Source organism: Amblyomma mixtum, chromosome 5, assembly GCF_055824585.1.
Source record: "Amblyomma mixtum isolate Tamu chromosome 5, ASM5582458v1, whole genome shotgun sequence".
Taxonomy (NCBI): Eukaryota; Metazoa; Arthropoda; class Arachnida; order Ixodida; family Ixodidae; genus Amblyomma; species Amblyomma mixtum.
Window position 1 is genome coordinate 169,107,129 of NC_143016.1, and position 23,973 is coordinate 169,131,101.

General features: G+C 48.3%; 1 protein-coding gene across 1 annotated transcript; it reads right to left on the reverse strand.

Annotated features, from left to right (window-relative positions):
* Positions 1-6,996: 6,996 nt before the first annotated feature.
* Positions 6,997-9,317, reverse strand: LOC149344642 (uncharacterized). The gene is made up of 2 exons (XM_089542645.1): positions 8,544-9,317; positions 6,997-7,914 (listed from the first exon to the last, which is right to left on the reverse strand). Exons 1-2 carry the CDS (start codon positions 9,253-9,255, stop codon positions 7,526-7,528), a joined length of 1,101 nt encoding a protein of 366 aa, XP_089398771.1. The 5' UTR covers positions 9,256-9,317; the 3' UTR covers positions 6,997-7,525.
* Positions 9,318-23,973: the final 14,656 nt, after the last annotated feature.

A 23,973-nucleotide genomic window follows, 5' to 3' on the forward strand; every position in this document is an offset into this window, starting at 1 on the left:
GGAGCTTGATCGAAAGGCCCCACGATATCAATGGCAACCTTATCCCAAGGTTTCTCTGGGAAGGCGACAGGTTGCAGAGGAGCTGCCACCGGACGAGCCGATTTGTCACATGACTGGCACACGACGCATGTCCGTACCATTTCTTCGACGTGCTCGTCCATTCGCGGCCACCAGTAGAGCTCTCGCAGTCGACTTTTCGTGCGGCTGATTCCGGGGTGTGACTCGTGCACGACGTCCATGAGGCGTCGTCGCAAACTTTTGGGAACGACAAGCCTGTCACCTCGGTACATGACGCCCTGCACGACGGACAGCTCCGATCGCAGGAGATAGTATGGCCTGAGGTTCTCCGATAGGGATTTCTTGTCCGGCCATGTCGCAGATGTAAACTGAATGGCTTGAGCAACTGCCGCGTCGCTGATGGTTGCCTCTTGTAGCTCTTGTAGAGTCACGGCTGGCGATAGCAGGCAGACGAAATCGTCGTCACAGGCGTCGAACTCACTGGGCTCACTACACGATGTGGTCGGTAAGGGAAGGCGAGACAGAGCGTCCGCAACAGAGTTGTCATTGCCTTTTCGGTACTCTACAGTGTAGTTGTAGCACAACAGGTGAGCCGACCAACGTGAAATTCGCAGCGGCCGATGGCCCGTTCCTTTCGTCGACAGCAAAGTGACAAGTACACTGTGGTCGGTGCGTAGAACAAAAGGCTGGCCCCACAAATACACACGCCACCGTTCGCACGCCCAAACGCAAGCTAGGGCCTCACGTTCGCCAACAGAGTACTTTCTTTCTTGGGGTGTCAAGGTACGGGAGGCAAACGCAACAGTTTGCAGGGAATGGCCGTTGTCTTGCTGAAGCACTGCCCCAAGGCCATTTCCGAAGCATCAGTCGTTACGACCACGGGAAGGGCAGGATCAAAAAAATGCAGCACGTCACATGACGTCAACATGGACTTCAGTAGTTTGAAGCTTGAATCCGCAGCAGCGATCCAAGTGAAGGCTGAGTCGCTTCCACGAAGTAGGGCGCGCATAGGCTCAACGACGTCGGAGTAATGCGGGATGAACTTGGAGTAGAAACCCGCAAGTCCAAGGAGGGAGCGAAGCTCACCGATGTTAGATGGAGTCGGAGCCTTCGTAATCGCCTCGATGGCAGAAGAAAGCGGAAACAGTCCTTCACCGCTGACAACGTGCCCCAAGAAAGTGAGCTTCGGAACGTCGAAGGCACATTTGTGGTTGAGCTTCAGTCCGGCTTGGGACAGGCGCTCGAGAACAGCACGAAGGTTGGTCGGGTGCTCCTGTCGGGTGGTGCCATGGACTATGATGTCGTCGATGTAGAAGAGGACACCTTTGCAGCCTTTTAAAATTAAGTGCATCATCTTCTGAAAAGCCGAAGACGCCGAAGCAAGGCCGAAACACACTCGTTTGAAGCGGAAGAGGCCATCATGGGTAATGAATGTGGTCAATTCCCGACTCTCAGGGCTAAGTGGTACTTGATGGTAAGCCGAAGCGAGGTCCAACTTCGAAAAACGCTGTGACCCGGCCAAGCTATGTAGAAGTTCTTCCGTTTGAGGGAAAGGAAAACTGTCGACCACAATAGCCTTGTTCGGCTCACGCAAATCGACGCACATTCGGATGGAGCCATCCTTTTTCCGAGCAACGACTATCGGTGAAATCCACTTGGAAGCGTCGACCCGTTCAATTATGTCTTGAGCTTCAAGCTTCTGGAGTTCCTCGGACACTTGCTGTCGAATGGCAAACGGCAGCCATCGGAGCTTGCAAGCAACAGGAGAAACGGAATCCTGCACTCTGACTTTGTGCACGTAGCCACGAGCAACTCCGAGTTCCTTGGAGAAGAGATGTTCGAAGTGTGGACGTAGCTCAGGAGGTAACTGAGGCGTATCAGGTGTCATGGAAAGACATTCCAACGATGCACCTTTGATCTTCATTTGTAGGGCTGCAATGGAATCCAGACCCAGCAATGTTGTGCCTCCCGAGACAACGTACAAAAGTATGCAGGCGGTACGGTCGTGAAACTTTGCTGTGGCAACAAAACACCCTTGGACTATAATCCGAGACTTAGAATAGTCCAATAGTTGAACTGCAGTTGATTTAAGCGGGAAACTTTCAGCGAAGAATCGGTGGTATACATCTTCAGAAATAATTGACACAGATGAGCCGGTGTCAATCAGGAAGCAGATGGACTTGCCTTCAATCAGGACCAAGGCGAATATTCCGTTTTTTTTTTTACTTTCAACATTGAGAACAGATGGACTGATGGAGCCATCCGGCATCGACGATGTGTCAGCAGTATCTGCGACTTGCTGAACTTGAACAGGACGGTCGGACGACTTGCAGAGAGAGTCGAAATAGCCCATCTTGCCGCACCGACGACACTTGCGGCTGCGGGCTCGGCATGCAGGGTTGTTCGCCAGGTGAGCTGTAGAACCGCAACGGTAGCACATGCGCTCTGGTATTGCAGCAGCAGGTTGTGATGGTTGACTTTGGCACTTGCAGCAATGGGCCTGAGGTGGTGTTTGTCTCGATCCGCGCTCGCATCCCACACGCTGTACTGGAGCGACCTCCTCTGCCAATTCCCTGGCTTCACGGGAAGCTTGCTCGCACTGTCGAGCAAGGAGCACGGCGCGCGACAGAGTCAAGGAGGAGCCTTCCATGAGTAAGCGCTCACGCAGATGGCAACTCGAGGTCTTCTCCACCAGCTGGTCCCTAATCATATCATCCGCCATGGTCCCAAACCCGCAGTCGCCGACAAGGCTGCGAAGGACAGCGACGTACTCATCGGTTGTCTCTCCTGGAGCCTGAACTTGACGGCGAAAGCAATGACGTGCTGCGATTACATTCACGGACGATTTGTAATGCTCCGACAGGATGGATATCGCCGCATCAAATTCGTCAAGGCGGGGCGCCTCGTCACCGGAGTGCGAAGCAGCAGCTGTAGGCGCTGGAGTGGACGACGGCGGCGCCAACGTATAAAAAATGCGCTGACCTTCCAGTCCGATGCAATTCAGCAGGATGGCCTTCCGCCTGTCCGTGCCCAGAGTAGAGGCACCAGAGGCCAGCATGTAATTCCGGAACGCCAGCTCCCATTGCTCCCATGGAAGGGCAGGACGACCAGGAGTCGGCAGGAAGGGCGGTGGTGGCTGAAGCCCAGAAAAGCTCATGATGGATGGTGAGCAGTCCACGTCAAGGTCCTGAATCAAAACAGCATCCTCGTCGCCAAAATATGTTGTATCGTAAGTAATGATAAGTAGCAATTAAACAGTACACGTAGCATACGGTCGAGCCGATCTGTATTCTCCTACTTCGTTGTCTTCTCCACTCCCGTGCGCGCGAGTGTGTGCAGCGCACTTGCCACACTGCATCTTTATCACACTCTCCTTTCTTAGAAAACAAAAATGTACCTCCCGCTCTCAAAATAAAAAAAAGTATGTGCAGAATGACGATAGAACTTAACAGAGGGATGAAGCCGTTACAAATGCATGCCTTGAAAGGCAGCACCTATCGCTGGTGAAAAGCGCAGCAAGCTTTGCGTAACTGTCCTTCTATACACGAGCATGGACGGCAGCAAGGCGGGCATCATGCGTCCTCGGCAAGACTAGCAAGCACAGCGCTGTAAAAACTACGCTCTCACACACACGACACAAGGGGCTGGGTGATGCCCGACTTTTGTTTTCGACACGAGTGCAAATATTTAGAGGGGGTATGGGGACGACAGGCCCCTTGTTCGTACCTTAATCTTTGTGCATGATGGCCTTAGTTGCCTATGTGCAAAACACCCAACACAGCAACACTTGTTCGCCAAGTGGCTTGGGAAAAATAGGAATGCCCTGTCTGTGCTCGACAACCGTGCGCAGCAGCACATGCTGCCTTCTCCAAGTGCAGTGACCACATTCTTCTGCCACCTAACGCGACAAGGCAGACCTGCCACCTCATGTTAGCGCAATTAATGTGCTTGAGGTGCCCTGCTGGCGCCGTGTTACCAGTGCATACAGACATTAAGTGACTGACCAGGTGCTGACATCCACTTTAAGTAACTCTGTTCCCCGCCGTGGAATCAATTAGCGTGGGTGGAAATGGCTGCGTAGTGATCGAGATTTGCTTCCGCAATACAGGTTTTATAATCTCATTAACGAGAGAGGATGTTGTTGAAAACCCACATTATCGGACACGTGCATACGTTCGTGGCAGCGCGGCATTGATGTGCAGCTCGACTGACCTGATGTTGCAAGTGATGACGTCGACATCGGAGAGTCTTTTAGTGACGAAAATACTAATATGCTGTAACTCTAAACACTGTCCAATTACCATGAAAATGATGAAGGCAAGGAGGCTGACCACCTCTTGCCTTCTTTGGTCTTTGGCAACTCCTTGAGGCTAACGATGGGACCCATCTTGGCGTGCTTGGAGGAGACTTTCCTCCCTTTCACCGCCCTGTCCCCTTTCTTCTCTGCCCTAGGCTAATGCTTCCTCTTATTTGCAGCAACCTTATGTGTGGACACCTCCTTGTTGATATGTGACCTGACTCGGGGCACCTTGTCGGCCTTGGGTGGTACCAAGTTCATCTCTTGTCTTAGGCTCAGAACCACGGAAGCTGTTAGCTGCTCGGCTGTACCAGATGGTACAGTGACAGCAGCAGCGGCTCACATATGCATGACGGCCTGCCCCGCAGCATGCTCTAGTGTTGGTTCACTGGCTTCGCCTGCCTCCACACTGTGCAGCTGGGTACACTCCCTGCCCTTGTTTAACGCCCTATGGCCTGGTTGAGGTATACACTGACTTACACCGAAACATTTGTGCATCTTGGAACAAATCTTGAATACCTTGATGCCTTCCACCTGGCCAGACGTCATGTTGTACCATGTGTCCGTGACCTGAAGCCCTGTGATAGCTTGTTCGGCCGCACCAGTGAGCAGAGGTTTCAAATAATGAAACGTATCGATGTTGTTCAGCTCGATATTATTTTGGATGGCATGCTGCTGCATATCCAAAAAGGTGGCCTACTGGGACATATCATCATACCAGATCAAGTCCAATTTCGGCAGCCATGAACCTACGTGGCCTGGTAGTGGTAGCAGAAGTGGGCGCTTCAAGGACCTAATGCGGTGGCGCAGGAGCACAGAAGACTCTGCAGCTTTGTCTTCATACCAGCGAATCGACGAAAAACCTTCGACCGCCTCCTTGTCAGAGAGCACGGTCTCTAGGTCTTGATTAGGTGAGCGTAAGCTTTCATAACAAGACCTGACGCGTTCACGAATCACTTTCAATAATGACAGAGTGTCAGCGACCCATTCGGTGAGTTGACTGGCCTCACTGTGCAACCTGATGTGTAAAGTGCGCTGGGTGGTCTGCTTACATTTTATGCGGTCCATCGGGTGCCAGCAAGCTATTTCTCTTCTGTGGCAAGTTCAATGATGGAATTCCTGCTAACCCACCGGGTTTCGGCACCACAAATCATAAAAGAAGGCAGACAAGGTATGTCAAACTTAATCCCGGCTGCCAGTATGCCGTTGCAGTCTAATCACACACCTTGCGCCATCTTCTTCCCTTAGTGTGCCAGGTGCCAATCTTCAACAGTAGTCACCCTAAATAAATGTTCTCTAGGAAAATGGATTTCTTTAGTCCACTGCAAAAAAAGTTCCGTTCTTAAAACGTGACTTCACATACACTGATTTGTATGGCCATTTCAATGGGAATTGTAATTACTTCAATATCCCGCTTTTAAAGAGATTTGACAGTACTCCCCATTTCAATGACATCCTTGTACCTCTTTTCGCAGCTCTAATGATGGCTAACATGTGGGGACGCAATGGAATCGTAATACAACATGGCAACCTATAATCACATGCATTACAAAACCAGCAATGCGTGACAAAAATAGGAAAAAAAGTGCCAAATATATATATATATATATGGGAAGTCTGTCAAGTACCACGCACACAAATTTTGTGCCAAATATCCACCTGCAAGGCTACAAGCCAGCTTTTTGTCAACAGAAACATCTACGTTGCTCTCCATCTCTTCTACACGCAGCTTTTTGAGAAACATCATGCTAAAGTTCGGCAGAATAAACACCAACACAAGTACACTGTCCACCACTGATGATACGTCACTGGAGGGGAAGCACTGAAACCTTGCCTTAAGCACTTGAAAGGCAAATCCACTGATGACACACTGTTGAGGACTTTGCTGAAAAGGGCTGCACCTGCTGCTGGCAGTTCCCAGTGCTGCACCAGCGACAGCAACCAGGTTAGTAGTGGTAGGCTGCGTTGCCCAAGATGTTGCCGCCTGCACGTGTTGATAGACAAAGTCAGCTGTAACGGTCGTCCGTGGCACAAAGACTAGCATTAAACGTACGCTCGACGAATGTGTGGCCATCGCAGTAAGACGTGTTAGCGTACCAACCAAGGCTGCTGTTTATTCTTCCCGAGTGCACAACAAAAATCAGAGCAGGACAGCGGATTTAACAAACGCATTGTGTCCAAAAACCACCCTGTCATTGAAGCCACCAGCATCGACACACCTATTGTTGCAGTTAAGACGACAGTAACATAATCCTTACCCAATCACTGTACTGCGCCGTCCTCACAGAAGAAGCTGTGCTCCAGGACTGTGGCATCACGTGGCTAGAAGCCCGCAAACACGCTGTTGAGGACTTTGCTGAAAAGGGCTGCACCTGCTGCTGGCAGTTCCCAGTGCTGCGCCAGCGACAGCAACCAGGTTAGTAGTGGTAGGCTGCGTTGCCCAAGATGTTGCCGCCTGCACGTGTTGATAGACAAAGTCAGCTGTAACGGTCGTCCGTGGCACAAAGACTAGCATTAAACGTACGCTCGACGAATGTGTGGCCATCGCAGTAAGACGTGTTAGCGTACCAACCAAGGCTGCTGTTTATTCTTCCCGAGTGCACAACAAAATCAGAGCAGAACAGCGGCTTTAACAAACGCATTGTGTCCAAAAACCACCCTGTCATCGAAGCCACCAGCATCGACACACCTATTGTTGCAGTTAAGAGGACAGTAACATAATCCTTACCCCATCACTGCACTGCGCCGTCCTCACAGAAGAAGCTGTGCTCCAGGACTCCGGCATCACGTGGCCTGCCGGAAAAGTCCGCAAACACCCTGTCGTGGACTCTGCTGAAAAGTGCTGTATCTCCTGCTGCCAGTTCCCAGTGCTGTGCTGATAAGTTGGTAGCAACCGATGTAGTAGTAGTAGGCTACATCAAGAACTACACAACTACAAGGCTACACTCCTGTGAGCGGGTGTGCACGCACATGAATGGGTTCTTGTCCACTGACACTCACAGCACTCGACGTCAACTCCAAGAATTTGCGGCCACACATGCAGCTCGTGTTACACGAGCAAACGTCCACTTCCCAGAGCTCGTCTACATTCACACAAACAGGGGGGGGGGGGATGATGACAAACACGAAACAAGTGCCGAGCTATAACTTCAGGTAGCACAAAATTAGTAAAAAAGGTTATGCACATGGCACTTTTGTAGTGGAGCACATCTACAAGTTTTGTGCAACATTATCGCGGCGGACAGTAGCTGCAAGGCTGCACAGTTCCTCCACGTCAAGAGGGTCAGGCGATGAAACATCCGTGCCACTCTCCATACACTCCACTTGCAGCTCGTTGCCAGATCTACGGCTCATGTTGTGCAGGACACACGCCGCCATCACAATCTGCACAGTCTGTGGAATTGATGCCACGTCAATGAGTATGAGGCGCCGGAACCGTGCCTTGAGAAGCCCAAACGCACATTCAATGGGTACACGCTGCTTGCTGTGGACGTCATTGAAATGTCGCATCCACGGCTGCCAGTTCGGTGTGCTCTGTCGGTATGGTGGCAGCAACCACGGCAGCAATGGGTAAGCAGCATCGCCCAAGATGTAGCCACCTGCATGCGTTCATAAACATGTTTCAAAACCTTCTCTCCGCTACAGTTCATAATGTGGCCCATACAAGGTGCATCTCATGCTATCGACACTCAAAGTATCCTCACATCATGACCCGTTGCTGAGATTTTGTGGCTAGGACGCCCGGCTACTGAGCCAGGCAACCCGGACTGAATCGCGACCTCGGCGCCCGCTTTTCGATGCAGGCGAAATACAAAAACGCCCGTGCGCTGTGTGGTATTAGCGCATGTTACAGCATCAGCTGACCAACACTAATCCGTAGCCGTTCACTAAGACGACCCTTACAACACAGCTCGTGTATCGCTTGGGGACAATGAGCAATTTTGTCGTCAAATTCAAATACCCCTTTCGCGCACTGTTCGTCGCGCAATGGTTAGATATTACACGGTAGCACAGTACTGTGATCCTTATATTGCTTGCAGTGACTGCGCACGTATGCGTCAAGTTTACCGATTTTCTTCCGCACAGGCGTCAAAAAAAAAAAATTGAAACGCGAAATAAAGGGTTCCTTAACGCATTGGTTCAAAAAACCATTTCACAACCAAAGCTGCCGGCACCTACTGAAAAACATAGCACTGTACACAGGGCACGCAGTACGTGCATTTCGTACTTTCGCACTTCGATGCAGCATCCTCGAAGAAGAAGCTCTCCTCCAAGACTCTGGCGTCATGTGCTCTGCCAGGGAAGCCCGCGAAAACGTCAATAAACACCATGTCGGCGTTGCAAATGCCTTGCAAGATGACGGAGTGGAATTTTTTGCGATTGTAGTAATCGTCCTCACACTCCGACGGTGCTGCAATGCGGACATGGCATCCGTCGATGACGCCGATGACATCCGGCATGCCTGCCTCGGCTCCGCGCTGGCAATAGAGAGCGCGAAATGCTCGCTTGTTCCGCGCTGTCTCGTCGCCGTCTGGCCAGCGGATCTCCCTTGCGCTGATGGAGCGCAGGAAACCGAGCACGCGACGAATCGCGGCGTGGACCGTGGCTTCACACACACCGAATTTGTCCCCGATGGCGAACATCGATGTTTGGGTGCCGAGGTAGGAGAGAGCGATGAGGACGGTCTTCTCGGCAGAAATCTTGGGCCTTCCTCGGTGGCTTTGCGGGTAGAAAAGGGACGCTTCGAATTCCGCGGTTAGGCCAGCAGTTGTCTCGCGCGACAGCCGGAATAACCTCCGGAACTCAAAATCCAGATATGCGGGCACGACGGTCTCGACGTACAGGGGCACACGGTGCCTGTCCACCCTTGCCAAGCGGGCGGCGACCAAGATGGCGATGAACAAGTCGCCGTCCTCGTCATCTTCGCCGACTCTCAACATAGCATCCTCACTGTCGGAGTCGGAGTCGCTCGACGCAAGCAGGTTGATGGCAATTGTAGCTAGAACGCTTGGATCGTCCTCCATTTTGGAATGAAGCACGCCGCAGCACGCGGAAGAACATGCGAAAACAAGAACACTTCACACACTTCCCGTGCCCGTGCAATTGGTCCAAGACGGTCCGGGACCGCCCAAACTTCTTGCTCACGTGACCGCGACGTAACTCGACGCTATTTCCTGTCAGACCGGAAGCCGAGACCTGTCAGCAAGCAGTCCGGGACTGGAAAAACAAATGCGCCCAGTGACAGGGGCAAGAAAATTGCCAAGAAGAAACCGTCTAAGCGCTCGGCCAAGCTCAGGTATCGCGATAGAAAGCCGCGGTTCGAGATGACGCCACTTAGTAGGCGCAAAATAAAAAGGCTGGGGAGAGGCGAACCACATATCGAGCGGAAAGGCAAACGGGTGTGCGAGAAAGTCAAGACTCTTGGAAGGTCTCACTTGCCACCACGAACAAAGAGAAAGAAACAACGGTCCAACCGGAAGCGTTGCGCACTCGAAATTGAACACCGCGACTGGCGCGCGAAGCGCAAAGAACGGGATAAGTCGTCAGTAAGAGAAAACAAATCGTTCTCGTACTGTACCGCCCGTAGAAACTGCAAGGACAAGTACCGAGAGAGGGAAAAGCGCAGTCACGGTGAAAGAGGCAGCGTCATTAGCTTCCGCTGTAGCAAGTATTGTTTAACTTCCGTCAGAAGCGAGTTGAACGCAGATGCACTAAGCCGTGCGTACTAAGCAAGGCTGCCTTTCACCGCCTCGTGGCTTACATTTTGTCACTTCGCGAACAGCTATTAAGGTCGCTCGTAAATTGGGGCAAAATTGATATCCTCATTTGTGGCCTCAGCTGAGTATTTTCCTGGCCGAGTGATCTCAAGAGAGCAAATTTACTTTGCATTCATTTTATTCCGTGTTGTACATGTGTTTGACACTGAGTTATTACTTTTGAGTTCTGGAATCCCATATGTGTCTCTGGAAGAAGAGGGAGCGAAAAGGGGACAGAACTATTGCTAGCGCAGTTTTGTGACCTTTAAGTCTGGTGCATTGACGGGTGACGGAGGGCACTTGCTCGTGTTGGGTGTTGCCTGTTGTCGGTCGGTTCTTGGCAACATGCAGAACGATCAACGACCGATGCTGAGAAGCAAGCTCTTCCGAAGGACCGAGCGAAGCTGATCCAGTCACCTGGGCGACAAAGCTGCGGAGCAGTGATCCTGTCCTGACGAGCGGGCCCTGTTCTCGGAAAGGAGCCTGGAGCTACCTGCGGCTGAACACCGGACGAGAACTTGGAGGAGCCTGGCGTACGAGCGCGCCCCGCATCCGAGCCACGCGGAAGTAGCTCGTCTTCGTGGAGCATTGTCTGGCGGCGGTGGTTGCCGGCGCCCACATTTCGTTGGCTGGCCTCTCTGGAAACAAGCGCTGCGTGCCCGCCGTCGCTCAAAGCAGGCCCAGACTCTCTCGGACATGTCGCGACGTGCAGCGTGACTCATCCCGTCAGGTCGGCGCCGACACGGACCCTTCCTCCCCCTCCTCTCCGTCGGTGCGAACTCCTCCGACGCGTCGCCTCTCGACCATTGGTTTAATTTGAACGGTGGTCAATGCCGTGACCTGATTGGAGGATTTGAACGGCTGGCTGCCGCAACCGTCACCAGCGGCTTTAAAAGCGGAGCCGCGCTGAACCCGCGCAGCAGACGGGCAGCAGAAGAGCCATCACGCCGGAGCTACGCTCGCCGCCGGGGCCGCCCTTCTTCTTTGTGCTCGCCCGTGGTGCTCTTGGCCCTTGTATCATGTAAAAGCCCTTGTACGTACTGTACATAAAAGTCCTTTGACTCACCGTCGCCTCGACCGTTTCCTGGTTCGGACACCAAGTCCCAACAGTGGTGGCAGCGGTGGGATGCCCCCCAGTCTCGACAGCGGTTGGATGCGCGTCTCGAGAAGTAATTCGGCTTTTTCTTTGCGGATGATGCTTGTGAATGTTTTCTCCAGTTCCTTCCTAAATTCCTTCCATGTTCGCAGGGATGCTTCGTGATTCTCGTACCAGGTTTTAGCTGGGTCATTCAGGACGAAAAAGGCGGGCCGTGCTTTTGCCTGGTCGTCCCATCCGTTGAATGTCGTCACACGCTCAAACTGGTCCTACCATTCCTCGGCTTCTTCCTGAGGTCACTGAATAGAGGAGGATCACGTGGCTGCTGAAGGAGCAGCGGTGATGATGCCACATCGCACATCTCTAGGAGCGTTGCAGGTCCACGCTGCAAAGCACCTTCACCAGATGTGACGTAGAGATGACTACAATCTGGAGAGCAGACGGGTAGGAAAAAAATTCAGGGGGCACTTTTGCTCTCTAAAGTGCGGCCAGGCGAAAGCGTTTCCTGGCGCATGGTTCTTTTAATTTTTAATATTTAGTTTATTTATTTTTAAATTTTTGTTATTTTTGTTTCGCTTCTTATTTTTATTATTTTTATATATTTTATTTTATTTATGAAACACATGCATTCTCTATATGCGCCTTTAATCATGCTCGAACCCTGAGCCTTCTTGGCGGAGTGGTAGCGTCTCCACTTAAAATGCCAAATGTCCTGGTTCCATTCCCAGCCTCGACACAGTTTTTTTTAAGTAGTGTCGTCGAAACGTGGACACACTTGCTAACATTCCTTGGTCACGACAGTATGAGGCATTAAAGGCTTTAGCCTTAAATGGCTTCTAAGCAAAACTCCTTATTTTGGCTTACTTGCGCCCACAATGGACTGAATCACTCGGCGGCGGCGTAGCAACAATTACGCTCGGCGGTCGTCGAACAGAATGCCCGACGCTCTCTGTGGTGCTCAATTTAAAGCTGATAGCGAACTTTCGAGATAAAGCCTGCAAAGTTACTGCAAGATTCTGGAACAACGTAGAAACGGCTCTGCCTGGATGCGATCAATCGAGAAAAATCTCGTCACGCCTTGCATCAGAAACTAAGCGATAAAGCGGCATGCCGACAGCTTTGAAGAATGAACAATCACTACAAAGATTCGCGGCAATAGCATATTCCCGGTTGTCCAGTGTAAACCCTATTGAATGTGAGGGAGACCTTACAGATAAGTTTGCTGCTGCATTTTGTGCACCTGGTGACATGCTTCTCAGAGCAAGGTTCGTGCTTTCGATCATCAAGCATTGCATAGACCTTAAGCTTGTTCGGGGCTGAGAAAACCACGCTTATGCGATATCTATTTGCCGTCTTCTTTGTAATGTGCGACAGCCTGTGCAAATACGGAATAATCTGCCTTTTCGCTTCGCTTCGTGCTTCGCTTTTCTTCCTCTGTTTGTTGTTCTGTGGAGCAGGCTTTCACAAATGCTGAAAATGAATAAATGCACTTGGATAACCCGCAATAATTAGGCGAGCCACTTGGTCATAGAAACTTTGACTTCTATGACCAAGTGAAAATTATGAAAAGTAACGCAGTAGTAATCGATTACTGTTCTCTAATTATTCAGTACATTTCTGGGGGGCTAATTGAACACTGTAATCAGTTACATTTCAGATGGAGTAATTGTAATTGCTATCGGTTATTATTTTCTGTAACGTGTACAAGACTGTTAGCCGCTCACTGGAAAACTGTTCGGCAAATATAGATGACAAAATTTCGGACCATAAAATGGTAAACGTCTCAAGTTCATTCTGTATTTCACATAGGGATGTCAAACCATACGTTACCTTTGTTAAAGATTACGAGCGGCAGATAACATTTCTGTTTTAGTTGACCTGGAAGCTTGTTTTCCAGAAATTGAAGAATTGAGTGACGTTTGTGCTGTGTGTTTTGTGCGTTAGCTTAGAAACACCGCTTAGGCAAGTGACAGTAAGCTGATCGGTCAGTAATTTTTCAAGTCCTTGACGTCCCTTTCTGATGGATTAGGAAGATATTAGCATTCTTCCAAAGTTCCGGTATGCTCGAGGTCATAGTGCACTGCGTATACAGGATGGCCAGTCTTTCCAGAACTATCTAACCACCGTCCTTCATCACATCTGCTGTTATCTGATTCTCACCAGCAGTTTTCCCCCTTCGCATTGCTCCTAAGGCTTTCTTTACTACATCTTGTGTTACAGGCGAGATGACCCGGTGCTGTGCACTACTGCCTGTCTAATTAACGTCCTGATTCCATTGTCTACAGGTTATTCTAGAACTGAATATTACTGGTACTTTTCTGCGTTTGCTGACATCACACCGTTACGACCAATCGCGAGTTTTGTAACTGCGACACTTTTTGGGCGGCGCCAGGTTTTCCGCATTAATAAACTCACACACGAAGAGAAAAGTGCAAGCACAGGCCGTAGGAGGGGGACCCAGAGCTGATTAGTCCAGCGAGGAGAGAAAATAAGGCATTCAAACAGGGTCTCATGCCCGCCGGTGTCCATTAATTACCTTGCTATTAATGCCTGTATTCCAGTTCCGACAAATGGCTAGCATCCCTACACAATCTTTACTGGCATTCGTTGAACACCGCAAATTAATTAAAATTTGCAACCACGGAAGAAGCAGCACATATAAGATTTTTGAAAAGCCGATTCAGCCACTGATCCTAACACCGGACCTTGGCACCTTAGCCGTGAAAATTGAGCGTCTTGGTTTTCTTAAAAAACACTTTTATGTCTAGCGTTCAAGATGCTTTACGTTTTTATTGCATTGAAACGGAGCACACAGCTTGTTCTTAGCGCTTTCTGAGAGCAACTGTTCTGCCTGGACGGCAGTTTGAAAGGGTATCATGCAGTGCCGAGCCAGTCCCCGCGCAATTCCATATCTCATAGGCGCTCTATAACTGCTCGTGTGAGCTCTCAAAAACATTTCTTGCTACCAGTGTTGCTGTTTTTTTTTTGTGGAGCTTCACATGTCGAAGGTGCCTGGCATGCCGAGAGCGTTCCTTTCGAGAAATCCGGTTCCCAATTTGCATCTTTTCATGATGGTGTTTCTGCGCACTGCCAAAAAGTGGCATAGTGCGGAAAGCGCAGTCAACTGAGGTGCCCAGTTCCATTGTAGATTAACCTGTAATAACTCCCTTTGGAGGTAAAGTGGAGTCACTGACGGGAACCATTAAGGCTTTCTCGTCATACCCTTATGGAGGGAGTTTGTGTGCCCCCCAAATTGTTTGTCTACTGCTTATTTATTAAGACGTAAGCCTTACTTCCCTCATGCAGCAAAAACCCGTCTGTGTGTGTGTGCGCACGTGCGTTTGTGTCCGCGTGCATGCGTGTGTGTGCGCGTGTGCGTGCGTGTGTGTGCGTGTGTGTGCGTGGAAGGGGGATCTCACAAGTTCCACAGGTGGCAGCACCTGCAATCCCACTGCAGTGGCGCACTGCAGCGGCGCATGCGTGAGTACCGGTAAGATACAGCTGTTGCATACTCTTCTCTTGAGGGATATGGGTAAACTGCTATTCATGATCCGAGAAAACCTGCCATAAGCGCTCCACCCCTTTCTTAGTCTTCTAGTTATTTCCCTTTCATGATTTTAGACATATTAAAAAACATGATAACTGCATTTACCATTTCATGAGCAAATCTTTATTCGGTAGTCAAAATGACGGCTACACAGACTGGCCAGTCATGAGCTGCAAATAGACCGACATTGTTATTTTGCAGCGTGCCGGTGCACTTCCCCCGTTTTCGTCTCCTAGCGCTCTTTGCCACAGCTGAGACTAACGAGTGCCCAACAAGTGCTGCAACAATATCAGCTATGAACGCGACTACGATGGTCGCTGATCTGTGGCAGCTTCACCGGCGAAGTCAACGCTTCTGAAGAGAAAGCTGCATGCTTAGTTTCCCATATTCTGCCCGTCATCAGTGTTTGTGGACTGCTCTGATGTATGAAGTATTGCAATGGCTTTTCATTGTTATACAAAAACAATAACGCTTATTTCAATACTCGCCTCATTTTGATACTTCTTCACTGAGTCTTTACGCAGTGTTGCTGCCCGTAATGCCGTCTCTCGGATAGTGTCATCACTGCTCAGTAATCATTGATTTATCTGTGTCACACATTATTAATAGATACAATCATTGGGCCGGCATGTGGGGCGCCGTGCAGCTGTATTTTTCATATTTTAAGGCGGAAGCCTTTATTGCCTCATCGCTGTAAGCAAGAGTTGTCGACAGAAATGTCACGCTTTTCAGTTGGTTGAAATGGTCGTGACGTCACAGTGCGCGAATTTCAAACGGGGCCAATTGTACTTTGCCTAGCAACTATGCAACCAATTAAAGGGAACGTATAGTGATGCTCCAAGTCGGACTGAGTTTAATTAACCTTTATTGTCAGACCAGTTAAATAAATAAAACCGAGGAGGATATTGGTCAAGTTGGGGAGTCGAACCCGGGTCTCCGGACTGCGAGACGAGCACGCTACCACTCCGCCATGCCAGCTCGATAGCTTGGAATGAACAAACGCGCGCCTAGTTAATACGGTGTCTTCATTCACTCCCATCTTCCTCCCTTCCCGTTACGGCGAGGTTCAGGTGTCCACCGAGATATGCGAGACAGATACATTTCCTTTACTCAAAAACCAATTTACCGTTGCCCCCAAATGTAGGCGCAATGTCTGGCGGCTTTCGCATCACGCTGACCACAGCCCTGGTTGAAGACGAAGACCAGCAACGCATCAGGCGTTGCTCCTACTGACGTCCGATAGTACCAGCATTGCCTGAACAGCACTAAACTCGCGTTCTGCTCAAAAAGTTTGTGGACAGCACAGTGGGTCCCTGTCCGTGGTATGTGCACGATCATTCGAGTTGCACGTATACAGCAAAATGACCAGCTCCATGCGAAAAGACTACTTCCGAATCTCCAAATGCAAGCGACAAATCCTCTATCCAGGTGCCCATTATCTCCCTTGAAACCATGATAGGGGCCCCAAACCTTTCTCGCGTGTATGTGGTATCGGAGATAGGTGCATTGCTCGACAACCTCCCGTATGTCTATCAGTACATTTCGCCTAGTTAGATCAGCAACACTTCCGGCTAAAGAGCTGCTTTGTTTTAGTTTAGATCTGGACGCATGGCTGCAATCCCTTTTCCTCGTCGATAAAAAGAGCCGGGGTACCGTCATTCGCATCAATTCGTTGCAATCTGAAGACATGTAATGGTATTGTTTTATGGTATTATATTACTCCGCTGCCTACACCTACAAGGTAAAGGCAAGCATGCTTCGCAATATGCAAAGCGCTCACAATTAAGCGCAGTATATAAAAAGGATTATTCCCACAGTTTGGAATTCTTTGGAAGCTGTGGCGGTTACTGTCACCTTTCAGGAGCAAGGTGTGTTGCTGGGCGAGTTGGTTGGGGTACATCTTGAGAAAAAGCAGAGCAGTTGTGTGTCCTTCTTGTTCTGGTCCTTTGTCTGCAAGCGCTGTTTTTTCTCAATATGTATCTTTCAGGAGTGATCTCAGTGCACGAAATGCAGCAACTCGTTCGCGCGCAATACAGTTGTTTTCCTGCCGTCCTGCCCTTTTCTTCCAACCAAGGCAATGGCGCCCTACACCTCCGGTTTCTCGCGTCTCCGCCTATTGCTCTCTTTGTCCTGCTTGATAAAGGCCTTAGCGGCAGCCCTGCATGCCGCTGCTGCAACTGGGCTTCGTGGCACGCGCAGACACAACGAGACCTCGCGCCGTCACAAGCCCCAAAGAACAGGGCTCCTGCAAACGTACAGCGTTCACCGATTATCACCCTTTGGGAAAAGCTTCTTCTGTCTGTTCTTCTGGGCTTGTTGAATACGCGTGTCATAGTTGTAGGCTCGCAAGCATTCAGAACGCGACCGTCCAGATGTCGCTTTCATGAAACTTCTAGGACAGCGCAAATGCCTTGGACTTTTTATACTAATCTATGCAAGCTGCACTTCCTATCGTGCACTATTCTTCCTTGATTTGGAAATTTGCAATCAACTATGGTTGTGAGTTTACACGAAAAGATTCTTGTACGTTAGTGTATGGTTTTATGGGAGGACGTGATGCTGAAGTGTCAGCTTTTGAGCCGTTAGGCTGATTCCGATGAACATTAAGGGACGATGTATTCTGATGAAAGTAGAAAGTCAGCAGACGTTTAATATTATATATTGAGTGTCAGAAAAGTAATTAGCATCAGAATGAGCTACCGACCGCGCGAGATTGGAAAACTGTCCTTTTTTACAACTCCAGTTTTCACAACTCCTGCAGTTACGTGGCAAATTATTTTGATCAGACAGATTTTTCAGGGAATTATGTTCGCGTTCCCGGCCATTAACACATCTGCCAGTTTGGCCCGTGTACACCCTACCACGTGACAGGGGTAACTTGCAAACGACACGAGTCGAACAAGCAATGAACTTGTTGGCATGCTTCACAGTGCAGCTGTTGGACTTCCTCCCCTCACTGGCCTTCGCGATTCGTGAACATAAACAAGACATCTCACAAGGTGCAGAGAAGACTACCGTCACGCCGTGCCGTTGTGCCGCTTTCTTTAGGTTAGGCGAGACACCATGAAGATAGAGCACCACTTCTACTTTCTCCCCCTCACGTCTAACATTACCGGAATCCCGTGTGTTATGGTGGTGCTCAATTTTCTGCAGCATCGACTCATCAACTGCAGTCAGCATGTCAGCCGGATAACTCACGTCACTAAGGCGGCGGACTTGCAGGTGAAAGCTGTCATTCACTGCATGTGGTCAGCTCTTCTGCAAGGCATTGAGTAGGCAAAGGCTAGCTATGACTCTTTTTATCAGCTTGGAGTGCGAAGAAACATAAGGCAGTACCGCTTTCTTAGTTCTGGGCGAGTAGCTCCAGCAGATGCGACCTTCGTTAAAGGTTAGCATTAAGCCTAGGAACAGAATGGCATTGTCACTAGGCATTTCGTGAGTAAAATTCATTGCATTGGCTCAGTCATGAAAAAACGCAGCACATTGCTGACGACGGTTGGAAGCGAGTCACCAGATGCAAGCTTGAGAATTATTAAAAAATCGTCAACATATCTGAACAAATCAAGAACGTGGTCGTCAGTTAGGATGCGTCGAAGAGAGTTGTCAAACCTGACCAAAATATTTGGTACAACACCTGATCTGCATTAGCCCCAATACAAATGCCATTCTTTTGTACATGCTTTTTGCCTTGAAATTCAACAACAGCGGGCGACAGGTAAAACAGCAAGAGCGCATTGAAACAGTCCACATTCAGACCACTCGTATCTGAAAAGCAATGGTACCAGACTGTTCGATGAGCTCGCACACCGTACACAACAGTTCAGCATGGGGTATGGTATGGAATAAGTCTTCTATGTCGACTGAGAACGCAGAGGTGGCACCAGGAATGCCCTCCTTCAGTTCATCAACTACGCTGCCGGAGTATTGAACGACATATGGGTCATCCACCGGCAGCGTGTTCAACTGTCGCTGCAGAAATTTACCCACCAGCTTCCGCCAGGATCCTTTCTCGGTTACGACAGCCCTGAACGGATAATCGAGCTTGTGAGTTTTTACTGACAAGAACACCTCAAGCCTATCTCGCTCCGCTTTGTTGACCGCCTTCTCCAACCATGGCAGGTTGAAATCCTTGAGCAGGTCTGAAGCTTTTCGCCTCGGGCGTGGAAGTCTTTCCTTCGTTGGAACAAAGTTTTTTGACACCGCATCAGCCGCGTTTTGAGCAAACGCACCTTTAGGCAGTACAAGAAACCTACCCTCCGTCAGATAACAGTAGGCTAGGGTCTTTGTTGACAATGACCTTAGACCTTAGCCTAATGCTGTCTGACAGAAGGGTAGGTTTGTAGTACTGCCTAAAGGTGAGTTTGCTCAAAAGGCGGCTGACACGGTGTCAAAAAACTTCGTCCCAACGAAGGAAAGACTTCCACGCCCGAGGCGGAAAGCTCCAGACCTGCTCAAGGATTTCAACCTGCCATGGTTGGAGAAGGCGGTCAACAAAGCGGTCAACAAACTTGTCAGTAAAAACTCACAAGCTCGATTATCCGTTCAGGGCTGTCGTAACCGAGAAAGGATCCTGGCAGAAGCTGGTGGGTAAATTTCTGCAGCGACAGTTGAACACGCTGCCGGTGGATGACCCATATGTCGTTCAAAACTCCGGCAGCGTAGTTGATGAACTGAAGGAGGGCATTCCTGGTGCCACCTCTGCGTTCTCAGTCGACATAGAAGACTTATTCCGTACTATACCCCGTGCTGAACTGTTGTGTACGGTGTGCGAGCTCATCGAACAGTCTGGTACCATTGCTTTTCAGAATACGAGTGGTCTGAATGCGGACTCTTTTTATCAAGTTCTTCGTGTTTTACCTGTCATACGCAGTTGTTGAATTTGAAGGCAAACAGTACGTACAAAAGAATGGCATTTGTATTAGTGCTAGTGTAGCTCCGGTGTTGTGCCAAATTTTTTTGGCCAGGTTTGGCGATTCTCTTCGGCGCAGCCTAACTGACGACCACGTTCTTCGTGTGCTTAGATCAATCAATAACTTTATTTTAGCTTTCTTGAAAAAAAAAACTGAGGGCAGCAAGGAAAAAGCAGTCATTACGACCGCTGACAAGCCTCGCCATCCTTACGAAGAAGCAGCTTGGTAGCGACTATGATGGTTACTTTATACACTTGTCAGAACACAAGGTACACTGAAAGACAAGGCGTGTAAATACACGCATAGAAGGAAGCTCTTTTTATTTGCGTGCACAAGTAGTATTTCCGCACAACAGGATAAAGGTTTTACACAACATTTACGGTTCAGTGCAATAAAGTTCTATAGATGGTTACACATACTGTGAGACCTAGCTTGCAAACACATTCAGAATAGCCGAGACCTACATGTCGCACAACGTGTCGTAAAATGGCGTGTTCAAGTATTTCTGAAGAATGTAACTTAGTGTGGAAAAGCCACAGTAGTATACGGTGTCCGATGTCGTTTAAGTGTCACAATGCTAGAAAAGAAATGTGTCGTCTTCGGCTGTGATTTTTTTACAGAAGGATGCAAACCTATAATCGAACATTCTTGTTATGGGTATTATTCTGTATTGCATGTAGATAGGACGTGTAGGAGCATCATATGGTACATTAGCAATTACGCGAAGTTCTCTTTTCTGCAATACTAGAAGCTTCTGGGTGTTGGATGCTGTGGTTTGTCCCAATACAAGGAAGCAATATGATACATAAGAATAAAAGAACGCATAGTACAGATTTAGCTTAGTTTTGGCGGGTAGAATATGTTTATTCCGCTAAATTATCCCAATATATCTGGAAAGGGATAGGCACACTTGGCTTACGTGGGCGTCCCAGGACACAGTAGCGGTAAATACCACTCCGAGTATTGTGAAGGCTTCCACGTACCCAATGGGAGCGTTGTCGAAATAGAGTGGAGGCGCACTGCCTATATGCTGCCCTTTCGGATGGAATAATAATGCTTTAGTTTTTAGTTTGTTTATTTTTAATGAGTTCTAGGATGACCAGTCAGATAATGATGACAAAACTGTATTTGTGGTGTTAGTTAGTTCTTTGATGTCAAGTGAAGACAAAAACAGGCTGGTGTCGTCAGCATATATGATGTACTTAACTAAATTACTGACGTTGCTTACATCATTAATATATATGTTGAATAGAAGCGGCCCCAGAAGGCTGCCCTGGGGCACGCCGTTTGTGATAGCTAACAAGTCCGAAGAGCAGTGATTTAAAGCAACATACTGGGAACGAGCACTGAAATACGATTGAATGAGACAGAGGGCGTGGCCACGTATACCGTAATGATCGAGTTTTTTAAACAGAGTTTCGTGGTTCAGTGTATCGAACGCTTTGCTAAAGTCTACAAAAGGCCTAAGGTGAGGTTTCGAGCTTAGAAGTTATTTAATATGTATTCTTTTTGATCAAGCAGAGCATGCTCAGTTCATCTATGCTTTGTGAATCCATACTGACAGTTAGCTATTACACAGTGCTTCTGTAGAAAATTGTAGTAACGTCGATGCATTATTCGTTCTAGCCCCTCGGAAAAAAAAGATAGTACAGATAGTGGCCTGTAATTTTCTAGACCGTTTTTATCGCCTTTTTTTAATAAATAACCTCAACTTTGGTCCCGAGGCATGGCACGATCAAAGGCAGTACGTATTTTGACGCAAAGGCTATATGTCTTTGCGTCACCTAGGTCAACGCTGTAAATAAATTCGCTATACTATTGCTTTTGCCATGGCTGTGAGGCATAATATAAATATTTTAAAGATGAATATTATATCTGCTGATAAAAAAGAGCTAGCATTATATTTCTTATGTAATACGGATAGGTGCATCTAGGGATATGCGTGCTGTGCAGAGCATAGGCGCTTGATCTAGCAAGCATCCTGCTGTGCTTCAGTGCTGGTGATAACTTGCTTAAATAATGAGCTGAACGAAGTGGCAGACTACAAGACCAGTGCGAAAGCACCAAGCTGCTGGTGCACGCCGCGTCGCTTGCTGCTTACATATGTGAACTGGTGCGAGTGATGGTAGTGCTATAGGCGCGCGCAACCGGGTGTGAAGACATATCTGAGATTTTTTGGGAGAGCTGGGCTTGTTTTAACTCATCTGAATGACAGCTGTCGATATAAGAATGGGAACACTTCCCTTTGCAGCTCCTCAAAAGTCACAATATGTGGCATGCAACTTGCAAATGCTTCGCAGAGAAGAGTGTTGCAAAGTGCAACAGTGCACTGGCTGGCAGCATCCACTACCATGTTGGACGTGATTTAGCCATGGGCCGGCAGCTACATCCGCCGTACGCTCAGTGAGAATGAACAGTCTGTAAGGTGTATCTTTAGACACTTCAGCGAAAGAAAAGCGGAAATTAGAAAAGCGGAGAGTTTAGCTAGGCTTGTGTTGGATACGTTGCGCTGTGGGAAGGACGAAAGAAGAAGAAGAAAGGGAAAATTTTTTTCACACTATATGATATATGCACATGCCTCCAGAGATGCAGAAAAGAGGGAAGTTTGTTAGGTATGCGTCCAATGTCTCATAAACAACGGCCGAGGGCAGATCTCTGAATGACATGCAACTTTTCATTTCGAGCAGTTTGAGCTTTCATATTAGTGTCCTTGCATGGAGTAAAGGACCACATATTTAACTAAGTTACCAAACAGCGCTTTACCAGTAGCTTCCTAGTCTGTATGCACAGGTGTATACAGTAGCAGAACAGTCCCTCAAAGCACACAGTGATTCATCAGTACCACCTTAAAATGTTCCCCAGCCTCCGTACTTTGTTAATTTTCTCCTTTCAGTAAGTGTAACCTCTGCAACATTTCCAGGTAATTTTGGCAGTATCACGTTGCCTCAGGGACGACCTTACCGCACCTTGTGTGAGCCCTTGCTGAGGCCCATACTTGCAAAGCCTCTGATTATTTCCTTTTGTTTCTATTGCCTTTTTTTACGTTGCAATTTTTCATTCGGTATTTTTCAGAGGGAAGCCCAATTGTAAACCAAAATTGTGCTTGACAGTACATTACCGCAAGCTGTGCCCTTAGATGGCTGTAGCCTGAAGGGATACTGCAAACCAATGCGGCAACCGGAAGTCGCCTCCACAATGCCACCGAAGGTCACGGACCACCAACTTTGCAAGCAGATAGTACGGTTTAAAATATAGAAAAGCAAAGAGGCTTACCACTGAAAGGTGAGTTTAGTTACATGAACTGAAAATGCTGACACCTTCAGCTACTCTTCTAAAAGTGCATGCATGAGCAAAGCATGGATATTATATGTCTGATTAAAATTTCTTTAAGAAACCAACCAGTGCAAGGTACATAGATAGAATGGGCGTCAAAATGGCACGATTAATATAGTTATTCAAACAGAACTGGCAGCAACAACATCCCAGTAATGAAGGGACCGATAAAGTGCTTATTTGGTAAGAAAGAGTCGCATAGAGTCAGCTCCCGACTTATCCCAGAGAGTCAATTGTTGCTGTTGCAGTGCCCCAGAAGCACTTGCTTTTGTGTTACGGGGAAAAATAAACAATACTTATTTGATGGCACAGCATAATGCACTTTTCATCAAGGTATCTTTGTCACCATAGTACACATTCCTTTTCCAGTACTCATGACGTTGCTAGCCAAGAAGGGAGGCATCAGAGGCAAAAAAGCACTCACTTCATTCATTTAATGTTCTGTAAGATGCTTGACCTCATTCTTCACCATCACGTCAAATATTTTATTCTAATTTTATTTTGCTGCAATAGTGATCTGCCACATCTGGCACACACCTAAATGCTCTTTCATGGCTTTATCGTAATAACCAAGAAGCTCAGGTAATCGCAGAAAGTTTTCATTGTTTACAGTGAAAAGTTAAAGCAATACTTTCTGTTGGGCAAAGAATTATACAGAAGGCGGAAACGTGGATGCTGAACTGCCAAAACGGGAACAGCTATTTGTACACCTTCCTAGCTGTCAGGATACACGACGACAAAAGCTAGGCAAGGTCCATTTGATATGAGAGCTTGTATCACGGAATACCAAAACAAGAGAAAAACAGTATGGCAAGTAGATATATTTTTTTTGAGGCGGAAAAGACGGGGAATGGGCCAGCAAGAATTTGCGCAGCTGTATCTATGACGTAGCAAAAAACCAAAGGTTGCGAATAATGGCCAACAAGAAACACGCCAAAAGCCACGATGAAAACAAATGAAAAATTAAGACATGCTCTTGAAGGTTACAAGTCAGAGAAGAGATAAAGAGCTCAGAG